The 27,486-nt window shown below is 52.3% G+C and overlaps 1 protein-coding gene across 3 annotated transcripts in view; it reads right to left on the reverse strand.

Moving 5' to 3' along the window:
* PDE10A (phosphodiesterase 10A) overlaps positions 1-27,486 on the reverse strand; it is a 618,961-nt gene that overhangs the window by 291,884 nt on the left and 299,591 nt on the right. The window contains exon 1 of one of the 3 annotated variants that reach the window (XM_045500244.1): positions 10,901-11,777. The exons of the other annotated variants lie outside the window; for them this stretch is intronic. Within the exon in view, the coding sequence (XP_045356200.1) occupies positions 10,901-11,762 (862 nt within the window). The 5' untranslated portion in view covers positions 11,763-11,777. Of the gene's footprint in view, positions 1-10,900; positions 11,778-27,486 lie in introns of those variants that run through there. 3 annotated transcript variants of the gene reach the window in all.

A 27,486-nucleotide genomic window follows, 5' to 3' on the forward strand; every position in this document is an offset into this window, starting at 1 on the left:
GGCTCGAACTCACGGACCGCGAGATCGTGACCTGGCTGAAGTCGGACGCTTAACCGACTGCGCCACCCAGGCGCCCCTCTTTTTTTTTTTTTAACGTTTATTTATTTTTGAGACAGAGACAGACAGAGCATGAACAGGGGAGGGGCAGAGAGAGAGGGACACACAGAATCGGAAACAGGCTGCAGGCTCTGAGAAGTCAGCACAGAGCCCGACGCGGGGCTCGAACTCACGGACCACGAGATCATGACCTGAGCCGAAGTCGGACGCTTAACCGACCGAGCCACCCAGGCGCCCCACATCATTTCATTTTTTACATGGCCGTTTCTTTCTTTCTCTAGGAACTATCTGTTCATGTCCTTTGACTATTTTTTATTAGGTTCTTTTACTTTCTTTCACTTCTTTCACTTAACCATTTCCTGGAGGTCATTGTGTATCAAAGGAGTCAGCCCTACGCTGTGACACAAGCGGTTAATGCTTCTTTCCAGAATGGACAATTTTGGCTTTTTCTACATGACTTCCCAGTTGTCCCCAAACCATTTTCTTCAATAGTCTATTTTCACTCCTTGTAGAAAGATGACAGTTTAAAATAGTCTAAATTCCTTTATGCGTCTGGGTCTGTTTTAAGAGTTTTCTATTCTGTTGCACTGGTTTATCTAGTCACATGTCACTACCACATTGTTTTAATTGCTGAGGTTTTAAAACGAGGTCTTTGCTTAATCTGCCTTAAAATAATTGGATAGGTTTAATCATGAGACTCAAAGAGTATTATCCCAAAAAGGCACGATGACCAATGAGACAAGAACGTTTCTGAGAGTAAACTTCTGGTCTTGGGACAAAAAGAAAAGTCTGAAAATGGATAGACTCCTGACAGCAATGACAAAATACGCAATTACCAACTCTAGGGGACCACGGCAATCGAGCCTTGTGGATATCGTTTTAAATGTTTATTTTGGAAGCTGCCAGAACTACTAACACAGAAACACGTGATTACGTCCCGTACAAATACGTTCGATTCGAATTCCACGCACGCGTGATGCTTTTTGCCGGCGGACCGACCTGCTCTTCGTGCAAAATGGCTTCTCGCACAGGACTTACCAACTCTTTTTTTTTTTTTTTTTTTAATTTTTTTTTTTTTTTCAACGTTTATTTATTTTTGGGACAGAGAGAGACAGAGCATGAACGGGGGAGGGGCAGAGAGAGAGGGAGACACAGAATCAGAAACAGGCTCCAGGCTCCGAGCCATCAGCCCAGAGCCCGACGCGGGGCTCGAACTCACGGACCGCGAGATCGTGACCTGGCTGAAGTCGGACGCTTAACCGACTGCGCCACCCAGGCGCCCCAGGACTTACCAACTCTTAAAAGTCCAAATGTGCTTGTGGTTTTAGAAATAATTCATGCTATCCAGCACACGGCATTGTTTCAGCACTTCATAAGCAACCCTTTCTCTTTGCTAGCGTGGAAAATGTTTCTGTCAAAGTAAAAAGCTTTTTATCACTGCCTCAGGAAACAAAACAGAGGCATCCAGAATGCTCTGCACACACGTCTCCCTCCTTCCCATCAGCTCGTGCTGAGCTCACCGCCCCGGTGGCCCCGGTGCAGGAACACGCTGTGTTCTCGGTAACTCAGAAGCCCCGGTCATTGGTGCCAAGGAGCGTATTTGGATGATATAGGAAAAAAAAAGTGAATCAGATGATGTTTCAAGTTATGCTAAAACTGGACAACCACATCACTTATTTCATTACTGCCTTCCTTTTGGGGAAATTAACATTCTTAAAGGACCATTTTGATCACACTCTCCCACCTAAACACCTTCGCTCACTTATTCATTAGACCTATTGTCTAATTGCTTGGCAATGTACTAGGCATTGAGGTTAAGAGAATGAATGAAACATGCTCCCTGCCCACGGGAAGGCAGGGAGACAAACACTAAGTGGAAAAGTACAAGCCCCAGGCATTGCGGGGTGAGGGGTGGGGACACCGAGGAGGGGATTCCGGGAGGCCTGCGGATGGCCACTGGACGGAGCCACCCCCACCCTGCCCCAAGATGTCTGGGCCTGTAGGAAGTGGAGGGGAGACGAGGTAGAGGCAGAGAGGGACTCACAGCACAGAGAGCTTCGTCCCGTGGGCAATGATGCCGTTAAAGAGCGTCCTCTCACCTGCGCACCCCTCTCCAATGGTCCCTGCCCAGAAGGTGTCATAATTGCTTCCGATCTTGCCCGGACCCCGTGTTAGACAGCAGCTCCCCAGAGGCAGGGAGGAGCTCTGTGCAGATGCACTTATCACCAGTGAGTAGGACAGCGACGGGAACACAGACGCTGCATGAACATTTGCCTGTCACCTGACCGCATGACACGGCGGTCTTGGGCGCCTCCCACCCCGCCCCCGGTAGAAGCACGGGGCGACCCCCACACGAAGACTGGACCGCCTCTGCCCAGTCTGTCACGCCGGCTTCATCTCCCACTTCCCCTCTGCGTCAAGCCCTCGCACCAAACCACCCTGCGCCCCTGGGCCTCCGTCGAGGCCCTTCCATCTCTGGGGCACCTTTCCCTCCCTCAGCTCCAGGCACCGCACGCCTTTCCACCCGCAGGACCCCCCCTCCTCCAACTTCTTCCTGCCGGGCAGTGGTCATCAGGACTCACACTGAGAGCTCCAAGGTGTCCACGCTTAGTTCCGCGTATTTGCGCCTGGACCCAGCGTGTGCATTCACTCCTGCAATTCTCTCCGCACGCGCTCACTGGGCCAGCGGGAGGCCCAGGACCTTCCTCCTAAACTGCTCTCGTCACCCCCCTCCCGGCGGACTGTCCAGCTACTGCCCCGGCTCTGCCGCCCCACAGAGGCCCCGCGGGGACCCTCCAGCCGGGCCGACGACGCGGGCCGCTCATCTCCTGTCGGCTTCCCGCCCCCCCTGCCCCTGACGCCCCGTGGCACCCACGCCTCCTTCTCTCAGGCTCGCTCTGTTCCTTCTCCTTTCTTCAAACTCCTCGGCAGTAACGTTGTCGCGTCTGTCCCACCTGCAGAAAAGCCAGCTCTCCGCTCCCGGCCTGGGTGAGGCCTGAGGCCAGGGGGCTCGCTCTCCCCTTTCCTGCCCTCAGGACTTCGAGGGCCCCGTGCCTTCGTCTCCGCTGACTCTTCACCCCCCAAAAACGGGCCTCGGTGTCTGCCCCCCCGGGGCTGTGCTCACGTACTTGACCTCGGGGGCATCGGACTTCTCCGGTGCCCCCTTCCCACGTGGGTGGGGCCGGTTCTGATGCGTTTCTCCTCCTCTCTGCCTCAACCCCCACTCCGGCCTCCCATGGCTCTCCCTTCTGCTCCTGGGACACAGTCTACTGTGCCTTTGGCTCCCAGAGGTCACAGCAGGTCACCATTCACAATGGCCACCGTGTCATTCCACACCCCCTACGGGGGAAGCCACCGCGACCTACAGCCGTCTGGGCTGGACTCCTCCAAGCTCTGCCAGCAGGACCTCACGGTGCACAGGGACCCCGGGGCCACACACGCACTGGAGCCCCCAGGTCACCCCTGCACAGGGCCCCCCGGGGCCATGCTCACACTGGAGCCCCAGGCCACCCTTGCACAGGGACCCCGGGGCCATGCTCGCACTGGAGCCTCCGGGTCACCCTGGCACAGGGACCCCGGGGCCACAGCCACCCTGGCACAGGGACCCCGGGGCCACGCTCACTCTGGGGCCATGGCCACCATCGCACAGGGACCCCGGGGCCACACTCGCACTGGAGCCCCAGGCCACCCTTGCACAGGGACCCCGGGGCCACGCTCACACTGGAGCCCCCAGCTCACCCCTGCACAAGGACACGAGGGCCACCCTCGCACTGGAGCCCCAGGCCACCCGTGCACAGGGACCCCAGGACCATGCTTGCACTGGGGCCACGGCCACCCTCACACAGGGACTCCGGGGCCATGTTAGCACTGGAACCCCCGGGCCACCCTTGCACAGGGACCCCGGGGCCACAGCCACCCTGGCACAGGGACCCCGGGGCCACGCTCACTCTGGGGCCATGGCCACCATCGCACAGGGACCCCGGGGCCACACTCGCACTGGAGCCCCCAGGTCACCCCTGCACAGGGACCCTGGGGCCACGCTCTCACTGGAGCTCCCAGGCCACCCTTGCACAGGGACCCCGGGGCCACACTCACACTGGAGCCCCCAGGTCACCCCTGCACAAGGACACCAAGGCCACGCTCGCACTGGAGCCCCAGGCCACCCCTGCACAGGGACCCCAGGACCATGCTTGCACTGGGGCCATGGCCACCCTCACACAGGGACCCCGGGGCCACGCTCGCACTGGGGCCACGGCCGCCCTCACACTGGGGGCCATCCCCGTGACCGTAAGCACCAGGACCACCCTCTGCTCCCAGCCTCCATCCAGGCACCCACCCTCCGACTGCCAGACTTTACTCACCGGCTGCCTTCTTAGCGTCTCCACTAAGTGGTGCCGTAGGCACCTCGGACTTCAGGCTGCCGAACACAACGCCCGCTCCCTGGCCGTCCTGGCTGCCCCTTCCTTTTCCCTCTGTCCACACACCCGTCCCACCGCTCGCCCGGCTCACTCTGCCTCCCGGCGCCTCCCGAAGCCACATTCCAGCTCCAAGCCGTCACCCCCCACCCCCGTCTCCTGTCCTGCCCACCACAGTGGCCCACGTGCGCTCCGTCTCCCCCCACAGCCCCTCCGTTCACTCACCAGACCACGGCTAGAACGGGCTTCTTAGATCAGAGCACACAACCCCCCTGGCTCAAAACCTTCCAGGACCGTCCCCTGCTGGTGCAGCCACGTGCAACTTCCCCCCAACTTGCGAAGCCCCACGCTGGCCCGTGGGCTCCGTCCACTCTGCTGGGTGCCCCTGCGCCTCATTCTGTCCTCTAACCTGCCTCTCCCTCTGCCTGGGACACCGCACGCCTGGCCGCACCGGCTGCTCAGAGCCCAGGTCAAGGTCCCCTCCCCAGAGAGACCGCCACAGGCCACGTGACTAAAGGAGTCACCCCGGCAACTCTGGACTTTCACCTAACGTGTAGCTCTTGGTGATACTCGGCACTTCTGATGCTCAACGGGGTTTCTTTCCTTTGCGTGCTTGATTTCTTTCCTTTGCGTGCTTGATCGGTTGGCGTCTACACCACAGAGTGCAGGCACCCTACGGTCAGAAACCCCCATCACCAACCACAGCGCTCACCCAAGAGCAGGTTGGCGATTCCGATGCTTCCTGTTCGTTTCTTCCTTTTCTCTGGGCAGGGACCCACCACCAGCACCAGCCCCAAACTCTCTCTCTCTCTCTCTCTCTCTCACACACACACACCCCTTCCCAATCCAGAATGGAACCATCTGCCTTACCCAGTCCCTATGGCTTCTGTTCCGGGTGCATGCTCCTAGTCTCCCTTCGGCCTCCAGCCTGACCTCACTGGCAGAGGACATCAGCCCCCTGACCCAGGTCACACAGAAGCCCAGTGGAGCCACAGGACGTGGCGTCTCCCTGCCTCTCTACCTTACTCCTCTTGGCGTGTGGTCTTTCAGAGAGGTTCACGCTAAAGGAGAAGCAGGACATCTCGAGTGTCAACCCAGGAGAAGCGTCTCTCCTCACCACCCCCTCCCCATGCCTCACCCCGGGCTGTTTTCTGACAGCAGCCTCTGGATGGGGCCCTCGGCTGGCCAGCATTGGGTCCCCAAGGCTTCGCTCCCCGACGCCCCGGGGGCCACCCTTGCACAGGGACCCTGGCTGGAAGCACCCCGCCGCCTCAGACCCCTGCTGGCTCCTCGGTGAGATCTTTTCAGGGCCCTCCAATCAGAAAGCGCTCAGCCCTCTGTCCCCAGGACATCCTGTCCTGCCTCTGCCAGGCAGTGACCATGTGCGCAAGCCCTGCCAGTCCCTCCTGCGAGCTGTGTGCTCCCGAGAGCAAAGACTCTGTCTCACACACGGCGGATTCCTGGCACCCTGGGACAGAGACCAAGGCCAAGTCAGTTTTCAATGAGTGGCCTTCAATTTCTAAGCTCCTTCTACACAAGCATCATGTTGTTTTCTGGGTTTTTTCACCTTTGAATTTCCAAAATAAATACGCGAGCGCCTTCGATAGGTACGTCAGCGGCTCCTGGTCTCAGGATATAACCAAGAGAGCCGAGGTCCTGCCTGAGGCTCTCACCAAGCTTGCTTTCTGCACTGGAAGGACAGGCAATAATAAACAAGCAAGGCAGTAAATGAGCAAGAGAATTCCAGAAAGCGGTAGATGCTACAAATCAAACCAGAGTGCTAGGCATCGTGTTTCCTCAGTAAGATCTCGAGCTGCTCTGTCACTAGGGGCTTTTCCCTTACACCAATTTAGATCAGCTGGGGGAGCCTGATTTACATTTTAAAAGGAAATTAAAATGTTTTGAATCACAACTAAGAGCTTTCCTTTTAAGGGAGAAATATTCCTTTTTCATGAAAATGTTTTTTTTCTTTCTCTCTCAGATGGCAAGAACTGTTTTTACACAAACAAAAATTAACCATGTATTAATTGATGAAATGCTTGTCACACCAGGTTTCACCTGTTTTCACAGTAAACAAAGTCCTAACATTTGCTTAATTATCTAATGCAGTGCATTTTTTTTCCTTGTGATAAGGAAGGACTTTTGAGATCCACATTCTTTCTTTTTTAATTTTTTTTTAACGTTTATTCATTTTTTTTTTTTTTTTTTTTTTGAGAGACAAGGAGAGAAAGAGCAGGGGAGGGGCAGAGAGATACACACACAGAATCCAAAGCAGCCTCCAGGCTCCGAGCTGTCAGCACAGAGCCCGACGCGGGGCTCAAACTCATGACCGACTGAGCCACCCAGGCGCCCCTTGAGATCCACATTCTTAGCAACTTTCAAATCCGCAACACTGCATTATCAACTACACTCACCACGTTGTTACATTGACAGGACTTACTCATCTTATTGAAATGCATGTCTTTTCCTGAGGGATACAAAAAGGTTGATGTGTAAAATTATCTGAGGTTAAGGCTCCAGACTGACAGAAGACACAGTCTTCTGTTTCCACTGTCTCTCACTTAGATTTGCAGGGATTATCTTTGTTCACGTAGGTCGTTTGAAACTAAAAAAGGAGTGCTGCGAAATTTAAATTAATGAGCCAACACAATTCCCCACCCTTTAAACAGCTCGGCCCCGGGGCTTTTAAGCCCTTCTCTGTGCTCGGGCCAGAACAGACCCTGTCGTCTCCAGGGACAGAGCTCTGCCATGACCTGCACCCTGGCCTGGCAGGAAAAATTCACAACTCTGCCTTGCTGGTTGTCTTGGGACGTATCCAGATCTGTATTTCAAGTCCTCTGAAGGAACAGTCCTCATTATTTTCATCTCTCGCCAACAACCTACACCCAGTAGGGGCTCAATATTTACCTGCTGGCTGCCTGTCAGCGGACTTGACCTCCGAGACGCGTGTGTGGAGTGCACGCACAAACCTGCCGTGTCATTTTCCTTGCTCCCTCCGTCCCCTCTTTGACCAGCCAGCACCTTCCTCTTCCTACAGCTCTGCACCATTTGCAGTGGCCCGGCTGCAGAGACAGGGGCATCTGTGAAGGGGACTTGCCGACTTGTGCACGTCCTCAAGTCCTGTCCCCCTAGGGATATCTCCGGCACCTTCCACCACAGCACCGAATGCAGGCAAGGGGAGCCGTATTTTCCAGAAAACTGCAGCTTATACTGGTCTATCGCAGCAGGACTTTTTAGCTCTCCTCTGCACACACACACACACACACACACACACACACACACACACACACGGCGGCAAAGTGGACTTCTCCATTCTCTCTGGGAGAATCTGGATTCTCCAGGTGCAGAGATTCTGTTCTATTCCAGCCAACAACTTTCCAAGCAGTGCCGGGCTTCAGCCCGGAGCCTGAGGGCAAGGTCAGAGGTCAACGCGTGAAGGTAGTTGGCTGACCAGGGGGGAGGGGGAGAGTCGGGCATGGCTTGATGAGGGTGGCCTGTGACCACTGACCTTCTAGAGCTGGGCATCAATGCTACACCTGCTTCCAGGAGGCTCCTAGTCCCCGGCAACCGGCAGTAGGCTTGAATAAGCACTTGGTCCGTGCATTTACTGACTGAACCAGTGAGTCAGCGGGAACAGAAACGCACAGCCAAAATGGACAGGAGCGGAACCAGGATATCAAACTTCCAAACGCGACTTGCTTTTTGTCAATGACGGAAATGAAACCGGCATTCCTAGAAACAGTAATTGGACACAGCAGCCTTTACGTGACAACTTGACTGTCAGACCCAGGAGAGACCAACCGGAAAGGGAATAAAGGGAATACGCACGCAACACTTAAGGCACACCTGTATACATTTGCGCATTTTTACATTCTTACAGAATCCAGAATTTTTTTTTCAAAAAGGCTCATTTTTATCGACAAGCATCAAAAAAGTCTGCCGAGATTTCAGGACTCGGCAGTTCCGACGGGTGTGGTTTATCCTGTAGTGAGACAGAAACAAAGACCCCACAAGCAGCAGAGCAGAAACCGGCCACCGACCTTTGGGCATCCCTCCACCTCGTCCCATTTCTACCTGAGGCAGGTCTAATAAGAGATTTTGCTTAAGAGCAGCCCCTTCATACTCACGACCCAGGTAATGTCCCAGAGAAGCCTTTTATAGCTTCCTGTTCTTACTTAAACCCCAGGCTGCTCCTCGCTGACTTGGTCAGGGGGAAGAAAACATACACTAAGACAAAATCCCAGCAACTCTTGAGTGTGTTTATCCGCGGTCCTCTCCCAGCCAGAACTTTTGGCAGAGTGGGTCCTTCCTGATGGCTTTCTTCTCTAGGTCCTCTGTCCTTCCAAAGGGGAAGCCTGCTGGGTCCCCCTAGGACAGCCCCAGCCAGCCTGAACTGTTCATCTTTATCCCACCCCAGACATCCCTGGCAAATGCCCCCACCCCAAAGTAACAAACTGCAGTAAGGGGCAACATACAAACAGAAACCTCAACATTTTCGAGAACTCGGTTCCATCTAAATGCCTGCCCCCATCTTCTTACCACTCCCCGCTCCCCCAAAACAGTGTTCATCCCAGATGAATGGAGATAACCTTCCCTTCCCCCCCACCCCCCCAACACACTCCAGCTACCAAACGTGAGAAGCAGATGTTTAGGTAGAACGCACAGTGCAAGTGGAAGGGGACAGACAGGAACCCCAGCCCACGGCTTACCCAACGCACTTCAGAGCTCCTTGGGAGCTCACCCCACCGAAAATTCGGGGCAAATCGTTGTCCGTTTCAGTAAGAAAAAATGCCCGCAACTAAGGGCAGCAGGCCCGGCCCCTCGTGCCCAGACCACGTCCCTCCCCAACTGAGCATCTAAGAGTCAACCACGACCTGCGGGTGGGGGGGCTGGGAGGGCTGGAGGAGCTGGGGAGCTGCACGTCAGACAAGGGGAGACGCCTGCTAGAGGGGCCGGGGGCGAGGGGCGGGGGGGAGTGCAAGGCCCGCGTCCGGCGTCCCATCAGGTCCGCCGGCAAGTAGCAGAGACGGCCGCCGGCAGCCGGTGGCCGAGGCGCGCGCGGCGCGAGAGGCCACTGGGCCACGCGGCCGCGGTGGTTCCGCCCGCGCCCGGGAGGCGGGATCGCTGGGGGCTGCTGGGCCCGCGCAGGACCCGCTCGCAGGCCCAGGGGCTGCACCCCAGGGGCGCTCAGGCGGGCAGCGAACCCAGACAAGTGCCGGCAGCGAGGTAGGGCTGGACCCCAAGTGCCCAGAGGCGAAGACCGGCCGGGGCTGGGGAACGAGCGGCAGACGGGAGCCAGAAGCCAAAACGGCGACCCTGAAGAGTGTGCCGAGAGCAGGCGCCGCGGAAACGCGGTTCCCTAGCGAGCAGCAGACAAAGGCTCGGGTGCGCACGCGGTGGACGGTGGCGCCCGGGCCCCGCGCTGAGGGCCGCGAAAACCCGCGCCCGCCCCGGCCGGGGCCGGAGTCGCCCGGTGCCCCGCGGGCGCGACCTCCACCGTCCCCCACTCCCGGCCGCGGGTCTCCGGCCCTCACCTTGCTCGCCCTCCATCCGCGACAACGGCGATCCCCCTTTCCGCGCACCGGGTGTCTCTTCCCTCGGCATCTCCCGCCTCCTGCCTTCTAGCAAACCTCTGCCTTGACTATTCTGCTCAGCCTTGCCCCCCTCCCCCGCGACACGCCTTCCACCACCCCTGCTCCCGCGCGCTCTCAGCCCCGCACCCGGGACCGGGGAGGCGGGGCGGCCGCGGTCGGCCCGGGGGTCCGAACCGGCGGCGCCTTTCTCCTCCACCCTAACGCCCCATTGTCCTTGCCTCAGCAGCCCAAGCACCAGCTCAAGCCCAGGATCGAGACAAAGTGGACTCTTGGCGAAGGTGCACCCGTTTCACTCTGCTAGTCCAGGCTCCGGAACAGGGTCACTGCAGGGGGGCGGGGAGGGGGGAAGCGGCCCCCGCGCCCACACCGACCCCGGGGGACCGCGACTGCCTTCACCTTGGGGAGCGCGGAGCTCGGGGTCCCGGCCTGCCCTCCCTCGGCCCGGGGACCCAGCGGGCGGGACCCCCCAAGCGCAAGCCCACCGGTCCCAGGCTAAGGAGAAAGGAGCCCGGCGTAAGGGGTCACGGAGTAGAGACCAGGACGACGTGCCGGGCAAGTGTGGCCACAAACAGCACCGGGGGACCCGAGGCCGGCGGCGCGTCCCGCTCTCACCGCGCGGCACCCGCCGCCCTGCCCGGTCACCCGTCGTCCCCCCACCCCCCCCCACCCTCCGGTAAGCGCTCGGAGCCTGGGAAACCCGGGCGTCCCGGCGCGGACGGACGCTCCCGCGCGCCACCAACGCGCCCCGAGCCCCCCGCGAAGCCCGCTGGGCGCCCAGTGCCCCCCCCCCCCCCGCCAACCCCGGCCGCGGGGAACGAGGAGCCCGGCACTTACTGGGGCTCAGGAAACACTCCGTCAACCTTCGGAAGCAGCTCGCGTTATTAGAAGGTCCATCTTCCATGTCGGAGCCGAAGAGCAGGGGCGACGCGGCGGCGAGGGCGAAGCCGGCGCCTCGGGGCCGCCGCGGGGTTCGGCCGCCGCCGCCTGGGCTGGGGCCGGGGCAGCCCCCGCCGGCGCCCGGGAAGCCGGGGGAGCCCGCGCGGCGGGCGGCTGGGCCGAGCGGGAGCCGGAGCCCGGCGCGGGCCGGGAGCAGCAAACCCTGAAGCGCGGAGCAGAGGAACAGCCGCCGCCGCCCGCCGCCGCGGGGACTGCCGCCGGGAGGGACGCTCAAGCGAGCTGCCGCCGGGGCTCCGCCGCCGCCAGCATCGCCGCCGCCTCCTCCAGCCGCCGCCGCCGCGCCCTCCCTTCCTGGGAGACGCACGGGGAGGTGAAAGGCAGATGAGGAGGGGAGAAGAGAAGGAGGGGGCGGGGGGGGCGGCGGCCAGAAGTAAAAGGAAGATGGAGAGGAGGAGGAGGAGGAGGAGGAGGGGACAGGGGAGGAGAGGGCGAGCGCGAAGGGAGCGCGGGCCGAGACCCAGCCGCCGCCGCCGCCGCCGCGCGCACACGGGGCGCCCGGGCCCCCGGCGGGGCCGGCGCGGCCTGCGGAGGAGGGGGGCGGGCGCGGGGGCGCGGCTCGCTCGGCCCGGCCGCGGCCAGGCCGTTCGGGGGCCGGGCCCGGGCCCGCCGCGCTCCCCCCGCCGGCCGCGCCGCGCCAGGGCTCCGGGCGGAGTTTGCCGGGGCCGGGGCCGGGCTCGTCCTCGGCCGCCGGCAGGGGGGCCTGGGGGCGGGGAGCGAGCGGCTCCGCGGGGCTGGCCATGGCCCTCCTCCCCGGGCCGCGCGGCGGGGCCGGCCGCCGGCGGGAGGGGCGCGCCGCGGGCCCGGACTCGGCGGGCTCCGCCCCCGCGGGACCTGCCCTCCCCGGCCGGTCGGCCCGAGCGCGGGTCCGGTCCTCCTCTCCGGTCTTCCGCCGCCCCTCGCGGCCCAGTCCTCACATGGCGTCCCGCTCCGGGTGCGGGAGGACCTGGGGCCGGGCGCGAGTCCCCGGCGGCCGGCTGGCGCGCGCGATCGGCGTGCTCCCGGCCGGGGCGAGGGGCCGCGGAGACGCTGCCTGCAAGCGTGGCGTGGTTTGTGCGCGCTCCGGCGGCCGAGCCTCGGCGACTGCTCGAAAGCAGCGGAGAAAAGCGCCGCAGTGCCGCTGCCCGTGGAGGAGGTGGCGGCGGCTGCAGAAGACGCCCACTGGCGGAGCGGGCGCTCCCCACGCCGCCGCCGCCCGCGCCCGCGCCCACGTAGCGCGCCCCGCCGCCGCTGGGTCCCCCGGCGCCGGGTCCCCGCACCCCCGCGGGCCTCTGCGGACGCCGGGCGTCCTGGCTGGGGTGAGGGGCGGGGGAGCTCCTGCGTCTCTGCGGGGCGTCGTCACATCTGGGTCTGGTGTTCCGGGTTCTAAATCCGCCGCCCAGCAGCTGCGCCAGCAGCTGTGCTCCGCTGGGCAAGCCACGTCGGCCTGCCCCTCGCCCGAGCCAGGGAACCCTCCTGGTGGCTGGCCAGCAGCTCCGACCGAGCTGGGCTCAGAGCTCCCGGGAGAGGAGTTCAAACTCGGACGTTTGGTTGGAGTTTAAATCAACGCACAGTGTTTCCCATAAACTAAGATTTAGTAAGTCTGTTCATCCCCGCGACTCCCTTTGCGATACACACTTTAGAACGAACTTGGTGTGCACAGCCCAGTTTGCCCCGGGTGAGGTCAGAGAATGGACAGGGCAAACTGTGGCTCAAAAAAGAAACACTGTAAGATCGTCACCCCAAAGCCCTGAGGACCGCCTCGTCACCTGCGGCTCTTTTGCACAACATCACCCACCCCACCCCCGCTCCCTCCTTCCCAGCCCGAATCCAAACAGTTGCTGCCGACGGGAAATGTGCCGCCCAATGGGCGCTCAGAACAAGAAGCCGCCAGAAGTTTGGGAAGTTCAAGCGCCCGAGCGCACTGATGCGCAGGTGCCTGCGTCCGGGCAGGCGCGCTGCGCGGGGTCACCAATGCACTCGGGGTCCGACAGGGGGGCGACAGGCCTGCTGCCCCACGGTGGGACGGCCTGTCCAGACTCCCTCGACCAGGTCCCCTTCCCAGGAGTGGAGCGCGCGCACCGGAGCCCAACTTGCACGACGGGCAGGGCGGGCACCTGAGCGCAAGGCGTGCGCGGCGGTGCGGCCGCGTGGCTGACACAGGGCCCGGGGCCCGGCGTGCGCCCTGCAGCCGGGCGTTTCTCGCTTTCCGTGGCTTCTTCCGACCGTCCAGCTTCCAGGTGTTTTTATTTTGAAGCGTGCTCCAGATCCTTCCCTAGTCCCTGCTTCTTCCCCACTCCCATCCAGACACCCACAGTGGGAAAGGACATATTTGTATTTGCACCAGACTGGGCAAGTGGGGCGCCTGGGACTTGATGGACTCCCCTCTCCCAGAAAAAGGCTGTGGGCGTTTCAGCAACCGCGGGGCGCACGCGGAGCGCTGCCCGTAGCGGGCGTCAAGCCCTGGCTCTCACTAGATCGGAATCCCTAAATTTGCGAAACAGGAAAAAGATTCTGGTGACTCTTACCTTGCAGAGTGGGTATTTTTACCGCTGCCTTTGCTTTTTTTTTTCGACGAAGAAAAATCTAGAACAATGCTGCCGGGTCTGGTGCCGAAGCCTCCGGGCCGTCGCATCGGAGAGGCGCAGACCCGGACTCCGGGATTCTCGTGGGCGTCGGGACTCGGCACCCGCGGCGGACTTGGCCTCGCGGGCAGGGTCTCCCCAGGGCTCGAGGGCACGCGTTTCTCCTCGAAGTGTTTGCTGTTCGTTCTTTTACGCGCCAAACGTGTCTTCTTGTCGGTTACGTTTCTTTTGTTGCCTTTTGGAGCGATTAAAGTGACCTTCCCATTATAAGAAAATGTACAAGTAATTCGAATACAAGCCTCCATATGGGCGCGGGAAGCGGGGCGGGAACCATCAAATACTTGTTCTCTGGGTCTTTTTAAAATCAGAACGCAAACTTTAGTATTTTCTCTAACCCTTTTCTGGCATCAAACTTCATTCTATTTTCCGTCCTTCTTTCCTCCAAACGCTTGCTGGAAGGCACGCATTTCCTGGACAAATCAAAAATGACAAAGCATGACAACGGAAAAGGAACACGCTGAGGAGGTGTTTACAGATTATCGATTACACGGGTTAAGGAACTCCCTACTTAATGCTGGAGTTGGGCTCTGTTAACATAAGTGTAGCAGGCACCGCGTCACGGGTCCTTTCTTCAGGAAAGCTTGTTTACTCCAAGATGTAAATTGCAAACCCGCCGATGTAAACGCTCTGTCACTCACCCTTGTGTTCAGGTGTTGCAACACCTGTGGAATGTGTTTCTGGTGCATTCTTTTCCTTCCCTTTGAACTTCTCTAGTGATATATCAGAAAAGGGGAAAGATGTCACTAAACATTTGGTACTCCAAACCTTTTATGAATAAACACATTGGCCCCAAATTCAGTGAGCGCCGCGTTGGAATAGTCCCCATGAAATTTGCGATGTAGTTACATGCCCAAATGTTACCAGATTGCAGTGCAATTTGAACACGACTGAAATTATTAGTTGTAACTCCAGGGGCACGGGATTCACGCCAGCACAGTGCTCTTTGTGAAATAAACAACTTTCCTCATTTTCAACTGAGAAAATGCTAGCCTACTGCAAAGCATAAAAACTAAAATAACATTAGGAAGGCAGTTAACGCTAGTAAAGTTGCCAGAATTGTGATGATTGATGTTAAAAGCATTTGTCTCTGCCCTTCACCAAGAAGAATGATCAGGAAAGAAGTTTATACTGGTAATGAAACCTTATGCTTGCTTCAGTATCTGCCTGTTTATCATCTAATTTGATTGATTTGTTCTTAAAAGGATCTTAAAACGTGGGTCAAGGTAGAGCCTAAGGTATCTTTTAAATGATTTCCTCCTAAAACTGTGAAATTTCTTTATAATAACCATCCACTCCTTTTAGTAGCCTGAAAGTTAAATTTATAATAAATATGGTTTTTATTTCATTAAATTTTGGTCAACAGGCAGGCCAGTGTCTTAATTCATTTTATTTAACAACTTTTGTCACTAGTGCTGACAGCTGTAAACTTCACATTGTCAACTGAATAACCTGCTTTTTCTTTTCAAATATTTCTTTAGAAAGACAGAAACTAAAGGTTGATTAAATATGAAACTCATCTACTTACACAGATAAAGTCTATGAAAAAGACACATTCTTTGACACATTTACCTTGGTTTTAAATTTTATGACTTACAGAAGTACATGGTTATCGGAGCAAAATAATTAATAAGCAGGCGGCTCTTGTTCCCACGCCCAAAAGAAACGTGCGTTTTACAGTCCGATTTTCAATTTAATTGCTAGTAAATTATCAATTTATATGTCCCCCCGGTGTGATAGGTCATCCCAACAACGCTCTGCATTCTAATGAAATAATTTATTAGTGATTATCTGGCATAGTGAAAAATGGAGGTCAGCTGTCAGGCATCTACTCACGACCTCCCAAACCCACCAACTGCCCCGCTACGAGTTCTAAGTTTGTCTTTCCGGGAAGCCTCCTTCGATTTTCCTCGTCCCTAATCCACCATAGCTGTGTCGGGGTAGACTCCTGAAACTGATGTGTTTTTATCAGCACATATGAATATGTTGCATTAACTCTCCTAAGACATGTAATGCGTGTATAATTTGCATCGACAATTCCGTTTTAAAGTTTGAAGTCAGTGTCCTGCTACCCTTACCACTCATAACCTTTAATAAAGGCCATCATACAGTAGGTGCTCAATGATTGCTCCCCCACCTTCCACCTGCATGCTCACTGCTTACAAATTTCTGTTAGTGTTGATGTTAACAAATCTTGACTTAAGTGAGGGATGCATTCTTACAGTATTGTTGTAGTCAAGCCTAAAAAACAAAGGTCATTATAATTTCGCTAAGAAAATATTATTATATAAAGTCAGTCCACTGGATGGCACAGTCTTGAAAATAGACAAAGATGATTTAAAAGACAATTTCTTCAGCTACCCTTCATATTCCTAGATCTTCAGGTTACATGTTTTTATGAATTCAATCTAATTAACTATAAAACAAAGTACAATTTTATATTGCCTTACGTTATAAAACAAGTAAAAACCAGTATATTATTTCACATTTAAAACATCAAAATAGTGTGGGGCACCTGGGTGACTCAGTCGGTTAGGCGTCTGACTTCGGCTCAGGTCATGATCTCACCCTTCATGAGTTCGAGCCCCTCGTCGGGCTCCGTGCTGACAGCTCAGAGCCCGGAGCCTCCTTCGGATTCCATGTCTCCCTCTCTCTCTGCCCCTCCCCCGCTTGTGCTCTGTCTCTCTCTGTCTCTCAAAAATGAATAAATGTAAAAAAAAAAAACTTTTTTTAATAAAAAAAAAAAATCAAAATAGTGTTTACTTTTCGATGAGAATATTTTTGATCTTAGGCAGATTATTAAACCATTGATATTCCAAACAAATCTTCTTAAGTGTCCATACCTTCCGTAAAGAGGGTTCAGGGTGTTTCTTGATACATAAGATTCAAGTGGAAATTTTCATTAATCAAAAGCAAAGCATTTAATTCCCTCCTAAAAAATAGGCTCTGCTGAATGTCTAATGAGCATCCAGCCCTGAGGATACCGGTGTGAGAAAAAACTGCTGTGGTTATGTAATCAATACTAAGTTCCGGTGATAAGCATGTAAGCATTAACTCTTACATAACACTGCTGTGTTAGGACATCGAACTAGATTTTGAAGCTGTTTCCATTCAAAAAAATTATCAAATCGCTTTAGAGATCCACTGCGGTCTGTAGCCTGCTGAAGTAGCCGTCATGTCTTAAAAACGTGCAAACTAGACTATAATCATGTTGTGCTTAAATAATAACCAGTGCTGTTTAAACAATCAACACTTCTATCGAAGTGGAACCACAAGTCAGAGATAGCAATTATGTCTGAGACTATGTTTGAAGAGCCCAATAAACACGGTATGAGAGAATTATTTGTATAGCTATACACACACATACACACACACATATAACTAAGAGAAAGAAATTCCCAAAAGAAAGAAATACTTCTTTAAGACAGTCACAGCCCAGTGAAAGCATTTAAATAGAAAGTGACCACAGGGGGCATTCAGGATAAAAAGGTAGGCTAGGGAATGGCTTCAATTAATAAAGTTAATTAATGATAAATTAGAGAAAGGTCACCAAAGTTCCTACTGAGTCTGCCCCACCACGAGGAGGACATTGGTGCCAGCACAAATCACTGTGTGGATTGTTAATGTTAAGCATGTCTTCATCCGTGGCTTGGGAATCCTTTCCTTGTAAACAGTATTGTAGTATAATACCCATATTTTTACAATGAACCAAGGAGTCTGATGCACTTTTGGGGAAAAGAAAAACTGTTGGCTCTTCCAGATTCGTCTCAAAAATAAGGACCAAAAAATGGCTCACTAAATCCAGAGAATTCTTTTCTGTTCATCTCAAAAAAGAAAAGAAGGAGGAGGAGGAGGAGAAACCAGCCACGGCCTGGGGCACAAGTGGGCACTCTGAGTGGTGTGCCAGTCTAGGCCAGGATTGGACGGGCATTTAAGGGCATGCGGGGAGGCCAAGTTCATCCACATGGGTGAATTGTTCTGACCCTGACTTATAAAGACCCGTTTCTCCCTGAGTTTCTCTTATTAAAGTGCCCAGAGGAAAAGGAGAGAGAAGGTTTCACGCTGGTGTGCATTCTACAAAGTCAGACACACAGTTCCCAGGCAATATCCCAAGGATTTGGACTTACGAGGCAGAAGGCCCTTGTCTACACAGCCAGCCTGACTTGCTTGCTGGTCCACACACATCCAGTATCTCTTAAAGCAGCAGGTTACACGGGAGCTATACCTAGAACTTTGTATATGAGATCCTTGGAAATGGACCCGTATAAGAAAAAAACAACTACAGGGGCGCCTCAGTGGCCCAGTCGGTGAAGCGTCCGACTTCGGCTCAGGTCATGATCTCACGGTTCATGAGTTCGAGCCCCGCATCGGGCTCTGGGCTGACAGCTCAGAGCCTGGAGCCTGCTTCGGACTCTGTGTCTCCCTTTGTCTGCCCCTCCGCTGCTTGCACTCTGTCTCTCGCATTGTCTCAAAAGTAAATAAACATTAAAAAAAAATTTTTTTAAGGAAAAAATAACTACAGAAGCTGAAAGATAAGCAGCCTTCGTGTTCAGAGACATCGGACTTTGGACAGAGCCAGAGAAATCTGTTAGGAGCCAGCATGTATTGGGTAGGCAGTTAAAGAAAGAAGTGGAGACAACATATCTTCCATAATCTCTGGACACACTCATTTCCTTTGGTTCAGAAATTGGGGTTTAATAACTTTGTGTTTGTGTGTTGCACTAATTAAATTTTTTTAATGTTTATTTATTTTTGAGAGACAGAGACAGAATGCAAGCTGGGAAGGGATAGAGAGAGAGGGGGAGACACAGAATTTGAAGCAGGCTCCAGGCTCCGAGCTGTCAGCACCTAGCCCGATGTGTGACTCAAACTCATGAGCTGTGAGATCATGACCCGAGCTGAGGTCGGGTGCTTAACCGACTGAGCCACTCAGGCACCCGTGTGTTGCATGGATTAATATTGTACCCAACAACAAAGGTAAAGTCAAAAAAGTGGGATGTCCTCTCCAGACAGCTCACATTTGCGTCCTCATTATGCTCCCAGCATGAAACAATCTTTCAATAGGGCTTCGTTGTTCCAAACAGAAGAGCCACAGCTGTATTACAAATCTGTAAGCATCAAGACAGTATGGGACTGGCACAAAAACAGACACTCAGATCAATGGAACAGAATAGAGAACCCAGAAATGGACCCACAAACGAATGGCCAACTAATCTTTGACAAAGCTGGAAAGAATAGCCAGTGGAATAAAGACAGTCTCTTCACTCAGCAAGTGGTGCTGGGAAAACTGGACAGCGACATGCAGAAGAATGAACCCGGACCACTTTCTTACGCCAAACACAAAAATAAACTCAAAATGGATGAAAGACCTCAATGTGAGACAAGAAGCCATCAAAATCCTCGAGGAGAAAGCGGGCAAAAACCTCTTTGATCTTGGCCACAGCAACTTCTTACTCAACACGTCTCCAGGAGGCAAGGGAAACAAAAGCAAAAATGAACTGTTGGGACCTCATCAAGATAAAAAGCTTTTGCACACTGAAGGAAATAGTCAACAAAACTAAAAGGCAACCAACAGAATGGGAGAAGATATTTGCAAATGACATATCAGATAAAGGGTTAGTATTCAAAATCTATAAAGAACTTATCAAACTCAATACCCCCCCCCCAAAAATAGTCCAGTGAAGAAATGGGCAAAAGACAGGAATAGACACTTCTCCAAAGAAGACATCCAGATGGCCAACCGACACATGAAAAGATGCTCAACCTCACTCATCATCAGGGAAATACAAATCAAAACCACAATGAGATACCACCTCACGCCTGTCAGAATGGCTAACATGAACAACTCAGGCAACAACAGATGTTGGCGAGGATGCGGAGAGAGAGGATCTCTTTTGCACTGTTGGTGGGAATGCAAGCTGGTGCAGCCACTCTGGAAAACAGTATGGAGGTTCCTCAAAAAACTAAAAATAGAACTACCCTACGACCCAGCAATTGCACTACTAGGCATTTATCCACGGGAGACAGGTGTGCTGTTTCGAAGAGGCATATGCACCCCAGTGTTTATAGCAGCACTATCGACAAGAGGCAAAGTATGGAAAGAGCCCAAATGTCCATCGATGGATGAATGGATAAAGAAGATGTGGTATATGTATACAATGGAGTATTACTCGGCAATCAAAAAGAATGAAATCTTGCCATTTGCAACTATGTGGATGGAACCAGAAGGTATTATACTAAGCGAAATTAGCCAGAGAAAGACAAACATCATACGACTCCACTCACATGAGGACTTTAAGATACAAAACAGATGAACATAAGGGAAGGGAAGCAAAAATAATGTAAAACCAGGGAGGGGGACAACACATAAGAAACTCTTAAATATGGAGAACAAACCGAGGGTTGCTGGAGGGGTTTTGGAAGGGGGATGGGCTAAATGGGTAAGAGGCACTAAGGAATCTACTCCTGAAATCATTGTCGCACTATATGCTAACTAACTTGGATGTAAATTTAAAAAATAAATAAAATAAAATAAAATAAAATAAAATAAAATAAAATAAAATAACAGAATAGCCAGTGAGCATGGGCACAGGCCAACCACTGGAAGGGTCCCGAATTCACCGCTTTAGCAATAAAACTGGGCTTGGCCCAATTTCATCTCTGACTTCCTGAAGTTGCACAAGGAATCTCCCTATCTGTCCTCTACCAAATTTCACCTGTCTCTTCACTGACGGCAGGTCTCCAGTCAGATTATTGCAATCCAGTGGCGTGCATGAAAATTTACTGTTCTCCTTCTCCCTTCTAGCACTGCATTCTGGTAGAAATTTCCACTGGAAGTTTCCAGAGATCTCTACCTAGGAGTCTTGTGCCCCTGGTACATTATCTTGCATTATGACTGTCAGTGTTCAAAATAATCCTACATAAGGACCCTGACCCCACTCACATCACCCACCATCAATGCTATCAAAAAAATTTTTTTGCTTATCAACCCGAGTTTAAAAAATATACCAAAAAGCCAAACATACCCTCCTGATTTGAAATCTCCATGATAATTCTCCGTCTTACTTTTTACTTATGAGATGTTAGTCGGCTGTGCATGGAGAGCCTCGGGCTGAGGGGCAGGACTGTGCCCCTCAGCAGGCACGTGCCCACGTTACAGAAGGACCCCCCGAGCAAGCCTCCGCAGCATCGACAGTTTGCTGCTGTTGCTTTCCAAGTGACACCGGCAATTTGTGAATGGCCCCAGCTGGCCCAAGTCCAAGTCTATCCACTTCCGGTCAAACAGGGCGGGAAGGTAACATCTGGAGGCTGTATTTGCCCCAGCTCTGCCACCTGGCAGGGGGCCAGGAAGAATCTTGCCACACACGGATGGTGACGGTGGCCGGTCTCCTATCAGAGAGAGAAAGCTTCAGATGGGAAGCAATTTGCAGGCTGGGTGAGACCGTGTTCATCCTGTCCTTCCAAACGGTGTGAAGGTGAGCCTTGCTCCCCAAGTGAGCGTCTGGATCCCAGGACGTATGTCTTGTGGTATACACACTGCCATACCCCTAACACACTTCCTAACCGGAGCCATCAGAAAATGCAGCGGAGCGAAATACAGGGGGAAGAGCGTCTCGAAGGCACTTCTATCACGGTTACCGTTTTCCCCTCCGTGGAGTCAAGGCCTCGTCACAGGCACGCCGAGCACTGCAGTGGACCGTCATTCACCCACAGGCAACTCATTTGATACCGAAAGTTTAGAAATGTTAACATGTGCATTCAACAAAATGATCTCGCGTGGTTTAAAAAGCAAATGGAATTGGGGTGCCTGGGTGGCTCAGTGGGTTAAGCGTCAGACTTTGGCTCAGGTCCTGATCTCACGGTCCGTGGATTCAAGCCCCGGATCGGGCCCTGTGCTGACGGCTCAGAGCCTGGATCCCGCTTCGGATTCTGTGTCTCCCTCTCTCTCTGCCCCTCCCCCGCTCATGCTGTCTCTCTCTCTCTCTCTCTCTCTCAAAAATAAATAAACATAAAAAAATGTGTTAATGGGATTGAACAAATTAAAACCAAGTTAAAAATGACTGTGATTTTATCTAATAATCTCATATAATTGACAAATCCTGACATAATCACCTTCATTTAAATGTGAATGTTTTCCTCTGAATTCCTTTTCCGAGTTTCTGGAGTTAGCAGAAGGAGGCTTACGGGAAGCGGTTCAGGTTCCAGGGAGTGGAGAAGGCAGATACTTCCGGGGCCCTGAAAACAGCCCAGTGGGCCAGCATTCCCCATGCCTTAGGCGCGGGGCAAGAATGGGAAGAAATGTGCTCAAACATGACGAGATGTTAACAGTGGCAGGGGGACCATGGATTACGGCAGAGTCTCAGTATATGAAGGAGAAGTTGACCGTATCCTCTCATAGGTGCAAGGAGTCTACTGATCGTACGGACAACACGATCAATAGCGTAGCTTTCTCGCTAGCTACTGACGCCTGTATGTATCTGTGGCCTCCAGGTACCTGATACCCTTTCAGATTAGTCTACCCCGGTGAAGAGACGAATTTCATACGTTTTCCATGTGTCAGTGTTCCGTCACCCTGTTTTGGCAAAAAGTTCACTGTTTTTGAAGAATAAATAGTAAGTGATGCTTGCTATAAATTCCCAAAGTCGACTGGTTTCTGCGAGTATCATCCAGCGATAGGCAAGAGTGAAACCCTCGTCTATTTTTAACTGTTTCGACTACTTTCCTAACCCTCTTTCCCCAAGACTGGTAAACTTGCGTGATTTTATTTTTATTAAAAAAAATTTTTTTTTAATGTTTCTTTATTTTTCAGACAGAGAGAGACAGAGTGCAGGCAGAGGAGGGGCAGAGAGAGAGAGGGAGACACAGAATCTGAAGCAGGCTTCAGGCTCCCGAGTTGTCAGCACAGAGCCTGATGCGGGGCTCAAACCCACGAACCGCGAGATTATGACCTGAGCCGAAGTCGGACGCGTAACCAACTGAGCCACCCAGGTACCCGGGTAATTTTATTTTTTTTAGGGATGCCCTGAGCACAATAGCCCAAGAGTGATCACAGGGCACTATAAGCCCTGAAGAGCACAAATACAGCCCAGGGGCTTTGCCCACTTGGTCCCAAGACCTGAATACCATTTACACGGCCACTTGTGAGTTAAGCCAACCCAGGAGGAGAAAATGACTTATTCATTCTGCCGACTATTTTGTATATCTCTCTATGCCTGTGTTCATTATGACTGCGCTCAGAAGACACAATTCATTTACCCCCATAACCGCTCATAACAGCCCTCAGAGGTGGAAGCGTTTATGGCTCGGACGCAGGCCCATTTTGTAGATTGTCCGCACATAGCATAAGCCTGAGGAAAAGCAGCCATGGCAGGCAAATTAGAGCTGTTGATTTCTCCTTTAGTTATGTATCTTGTGCTTTATTCTCTAAGACAGGATGTTAACATTCAGTATTTCTGGATTTCTGTTTATGAAGGTGAGATCAGCTACACAGGACTCAATAAAAATGCTCTTCCCAAAGCAAGCGTGCATATGAAATCACTCTCGTTTATAGCCGGGTCAGGATATATCCTCTGAAAGTCAACCCGTCTGTTTTCTGTCAAACCCCATCTCTTAAGTGACTGTAAAGCACAGGTCAAGTCTACTTTTATTTTTGAACTCTGATTTCAACAAGCCCAACATAAGTAACTCTTCAACAGAGAGATGAGCACAAGGAGATGACTAAAATATCCCTTTGAGTCTTGATTTAGAAACTGATTCTAGATACAAAAAAGATTTCCTAAAGCTTATCAGAAAACTCATTACCTGCATAAAGGTATCGCCCCTCATATATCTCTAAGTGGTCAATGGTATAAAGCAACGTCTTTCAGCTTGACCGAAGTTTTTTTGTTTTTTAATATTCATTTTTGAGAGACAGAGACAGATAGACAGAACACAGTGGGGGAGGGGCAGAGAGAGAGGGAGACACAGAATCCGAAGCAGCTGCAGGCTCCGAGCTGTCCGCACAGAGCCCAATGCAGGGCTGGAACTCACAAGTTGCGTGATCATCCTGCGCTGAAGTCAGATGCCCAACGGACTGAGCCACCCAGGCACCCCTTGACCAAGTTTTTGTTTTTTCTTTTTCATGTTTTTTTTTATTTATTTTTGAGAGCAAGAGAGACAGCATCAGCAGGGGAGGGGGCAGAGAGAAAGTGGGGAGACACACAGAATCCGAAGCAGGCTCCAGGCTCTGAGCTGTCAGCACCGAGCCCGGCACCGGGCTCAAACCCACGAGCTGTGAGATCGTGATCTGAGCGGAAGTCTGACGCTTAACCAACTGAGCCACCCAAGCGTCCCAAACCTTGACCAAAGCTTTTGAACCAGACTCTGGCAATTCGCTGTGGCCACCTGGAGTTGTGAGCGTCTATTGGGATAGAGAAGAGTACTTCCTTTTGCCCTTAACAGTGGATTGAAAAAAGGTAGCAGCAGTGGGCCCACCCCCACCCCTAGCAATTAAACCTGAAACTAACTGGGGCGCCTTCGGTTAAGCGTCCGACTTCAGCTCAGGTCACCATCTCGCGGTCCGTGAGTTCGAGCCCCGCGTTGGGCTCTGTGCTGACCGCCTGGAGCTTGTTTCGGATTCTGTGTCTCCCTCTCTCTCTGACCCTCCCCCATTCATGCTCTGTCTCCCTCTGTCTCAAAAATAAATAAACGTTAAAAAAATAAAAAAAAAAAAACCTGAAACTAACCAATTAACACTTCCCGGAGCTGTCATTTTACCTCAACTTCCCTGGAAAACAGTCACCGAGCAATGTATCACCCTGAAGAAAATATAATTAGTGACTTAAAAAAAATGTTTTTTCAAATCTTGGCTTGTAAACTTCACATTTTCTCTTAAAACACTGCAGGGTAGAAGAATTGCGATCCAATTCCTTGGCGCTGTGATGGCATTAATGTGGTCGTGCGGGCCAGAAGACGGAGCGGTATGTGAATTCTGTTTGCTGGGGGTAAATCTTTTTTTTTTTTTTAATTTTTTTTTTTTCAACGTTTATTTATTTTTTTTGGGACAGAGAGAGACAGAGCATGAACGGGGGAGGGGCAGAGAGAGAGGGAGACACAGAATCGGAAACAGGCTCCAGGCTCTGAGCCATCAGCCCAGAGCCTGACGCGGGGCTCGAACTCACGGACCGCGAGATCGTGACCTGGCTGAAGTCGGACGCTTAACCGACTGCGCCACCCAGGCGCCCCTGCTGGGGGTAAATCTTGATGGTGTGGCAAAAGTGTAGGTTCACAGTCACAAAATTAGAATCGGAAGTTTTGGAACCTCAGACAAATCCAAAATTAGTGTAAATGGTTTTCAAACAGGAGCGCACACTAAATGGAACAAGTTCTAGGGCTGTTGTTTAGAAGCTTCCAGAGAGCCCAGACCAGTGGTAGGTAGTACATGAACTTGGGATGGCGAAAAAACTGAAAGGGGACAAAATCGCGATTTGTTTGTTAAATAAGCCGTCACCGGGTACAGCAGAACCCTGAAGAAGGTATAATTGGTGAAAATTCAAACTCTGCAACAGACAAGGCTGAAGAAGGAGAAAAGGGTGTTGTCATGACGAGTGAAGTTCACACAGATTCCCCAGGAGGGAGCGGTGTCTGCCTGAACGCTGATGCAGCACTGGGCTCACAAAAGTCAGGGGTCTGTAACTCCACTTTGGCGCAGAAAGATCGATTCCAAAAATGAGAAAAGCAGAGCTGTTAAATTTTACTTATTTATTGTCTTTATTTATTCATGCGTTCGATCCACATATCTTCTCTGCTGGTTTTGGAAGGATGAGGGTTAAAACCTAGGTCCCCGAAGGGCAGGAGTGACTGTCGTATGGTGGGGTGACGTGGACCCCGCTGAGATCCTGGGACCCTCCACCCACCGCCCTGGCCTCTGTGGCCACTGTGGTTTCAAAGAATCATTCGGGGCGCCTGGGTGGCTCAGTCGGTTGAGCATCTGACTTCGGCTCAGGTCATGATCTCACAGGTTCATGAGTTCGAGCCCTGTGTCGGGCTCTGTGCTGACGGCTAAGAGCCTGGAGCCCGCTTCAGATTCTGTGTCTCCCTCTCTCTCTGCCCCTCCCCCACTCATGCTCTGTGTCAAAAATAAACACTGAAAAAAAAAAAAAGAATCGGGTCATGCATTTGCCTCCAGATTCTCTTACTTTATGTTATTAGTTCCCGTTGTTTATGATTCCCTTCTTCCAGTTTTTTCTTTTGTTTCGCGATTATTCACGCTGTGTACTTGGCTCCTTTAGTTTTAGTCTCTCTTCTTTCCTGTTGAAGGCATTTCTGTTCGTACATTTTCCCTGAGTTGAGCATTCAAGGATCTCATAGTCTTCAAATTAAAATATCCCCCCTTTCATATGTTTCTAGACGATTCTTTACATACATATATTTAAATATATATTATATATATTTATACTATATATATTTAAATATTTATATTTTATATATTTATATTTAAATATATATATTTTTTAATGTTTATTTATTGTTGAGAGAGAGGGAGAGAGAGAGAGAGTACAAGTGGGGGAGGGGTGGTAAGAGAGGGAGACACAGAATCTGAAGCAGGCTCCAGGCTCGGAGCTGTCAGCACAGAGTCTCACACGGGGCTCAAACCTATGGGCCACGAGATCATGACCTGTGGCCGAAGATGGACGCTTAACAGACCAAGCCCCCCGGGCAGCCTTCCAGGTGGTTCTTAATTTCAGTTTTCATATCCTCCCTGATGCATGCGTGAGTTATATGGAAGTGTGATAATCAATTTCCAAGCGGTAAAGAATATCGTCAACCACATTATTATTTGATTTTATTTTGGATTATAGTAGAAGAATGTGGCCTGTGAACCTTCAATTTTGAACTTTAAAGTGTTCTTTGTGTCCATACACAGGCTCAACCTTTATAAAGGTCCGGTGGGGAAGGAGGCTTTGAGTGTGGCAGACTCACGCAGAAGCCACTTCCTGTCTCTTTTCTGGAGGTGCTTCCAGGTCCAAATCTTGCTTTTACCTCCTTCCAGCGGTGCCTGGCATGTCGTCAGCACTCGCTAGATAGAAACATTACTAGAAAAAGAAATTGGTCTCTGGGGTGGGAACAGACTTGGTTTTGAATCCTACATCGGCCACACCCTTGCAGCCCTTGGGCAAGTCACTTTAGAAGCGTGAGGATTCAGAGAAAAAACACGAGGAAACTGCTAGACCAATGCGTAGCATGGAGCCAATGCCCACTGACTGGGACCTGCTCTTTGTCCTAGAGTTTGTCTCGTGGACAACCTAGACTGGCTTGAGTTTGTCTCATGGACAGCCTAGACTGGCTTGAGCTCTAGCTCATGAGCTCTTAGCCTTACTGATGATTCTTGAGGCTCAAGAAAGCCAACGCACTCGTCCCGAAAGCAAGCGAAGCACCCAAGGGGTTTTTCTTCCAAACAAGACCGCAGAGCGCATACAGCCTCCCATCTTTGAACACCGTAACACTAACTTTCCACAACCACTTTCAGTTAGGGATTTTTCACGTGGTGTGTGGGTGTCCCCATCCCAATTCTCAACGCTGTAAAAGTGGTTTTATTCTGAGTGCGTCTTCCTTATCCACTTGTAGACCTCACTTTCCTCCCGGAGCCCGTCTTCGTCGGTCCCGATGCCCACAGCGTGCACCAACCCATTGCCCCTGGGACCTTCCCTTTTGGGGAAAAAGAATCAAAACGTTCAAGGCTGAGTTTTTACCATACATCATCTTAATGATGAGAATCGAAGTGAAGACATCAACATAATTTGCTTTTAGAGCATCAATGGTTTTCTCCACTCCTGTGTCTGCCTTTAAAATATGGCTAAATTGTTG

Source organism: Leopardus geoffroyi, chromosome B2 (genome assembly GCF_018350155.1).
Source record: "Leopardus geoffroyi isolate Oge1 chromosome B2, O.geoffroyi_Oge1_pat1.0, whole genome shotgun sequence".
NCBI classification, from domain to species: Eukaryota; Metazoa; Chordata; class Mammalia; order Carnivora; family Felidae; genus Leopardus; species Leopardus geoffroyi.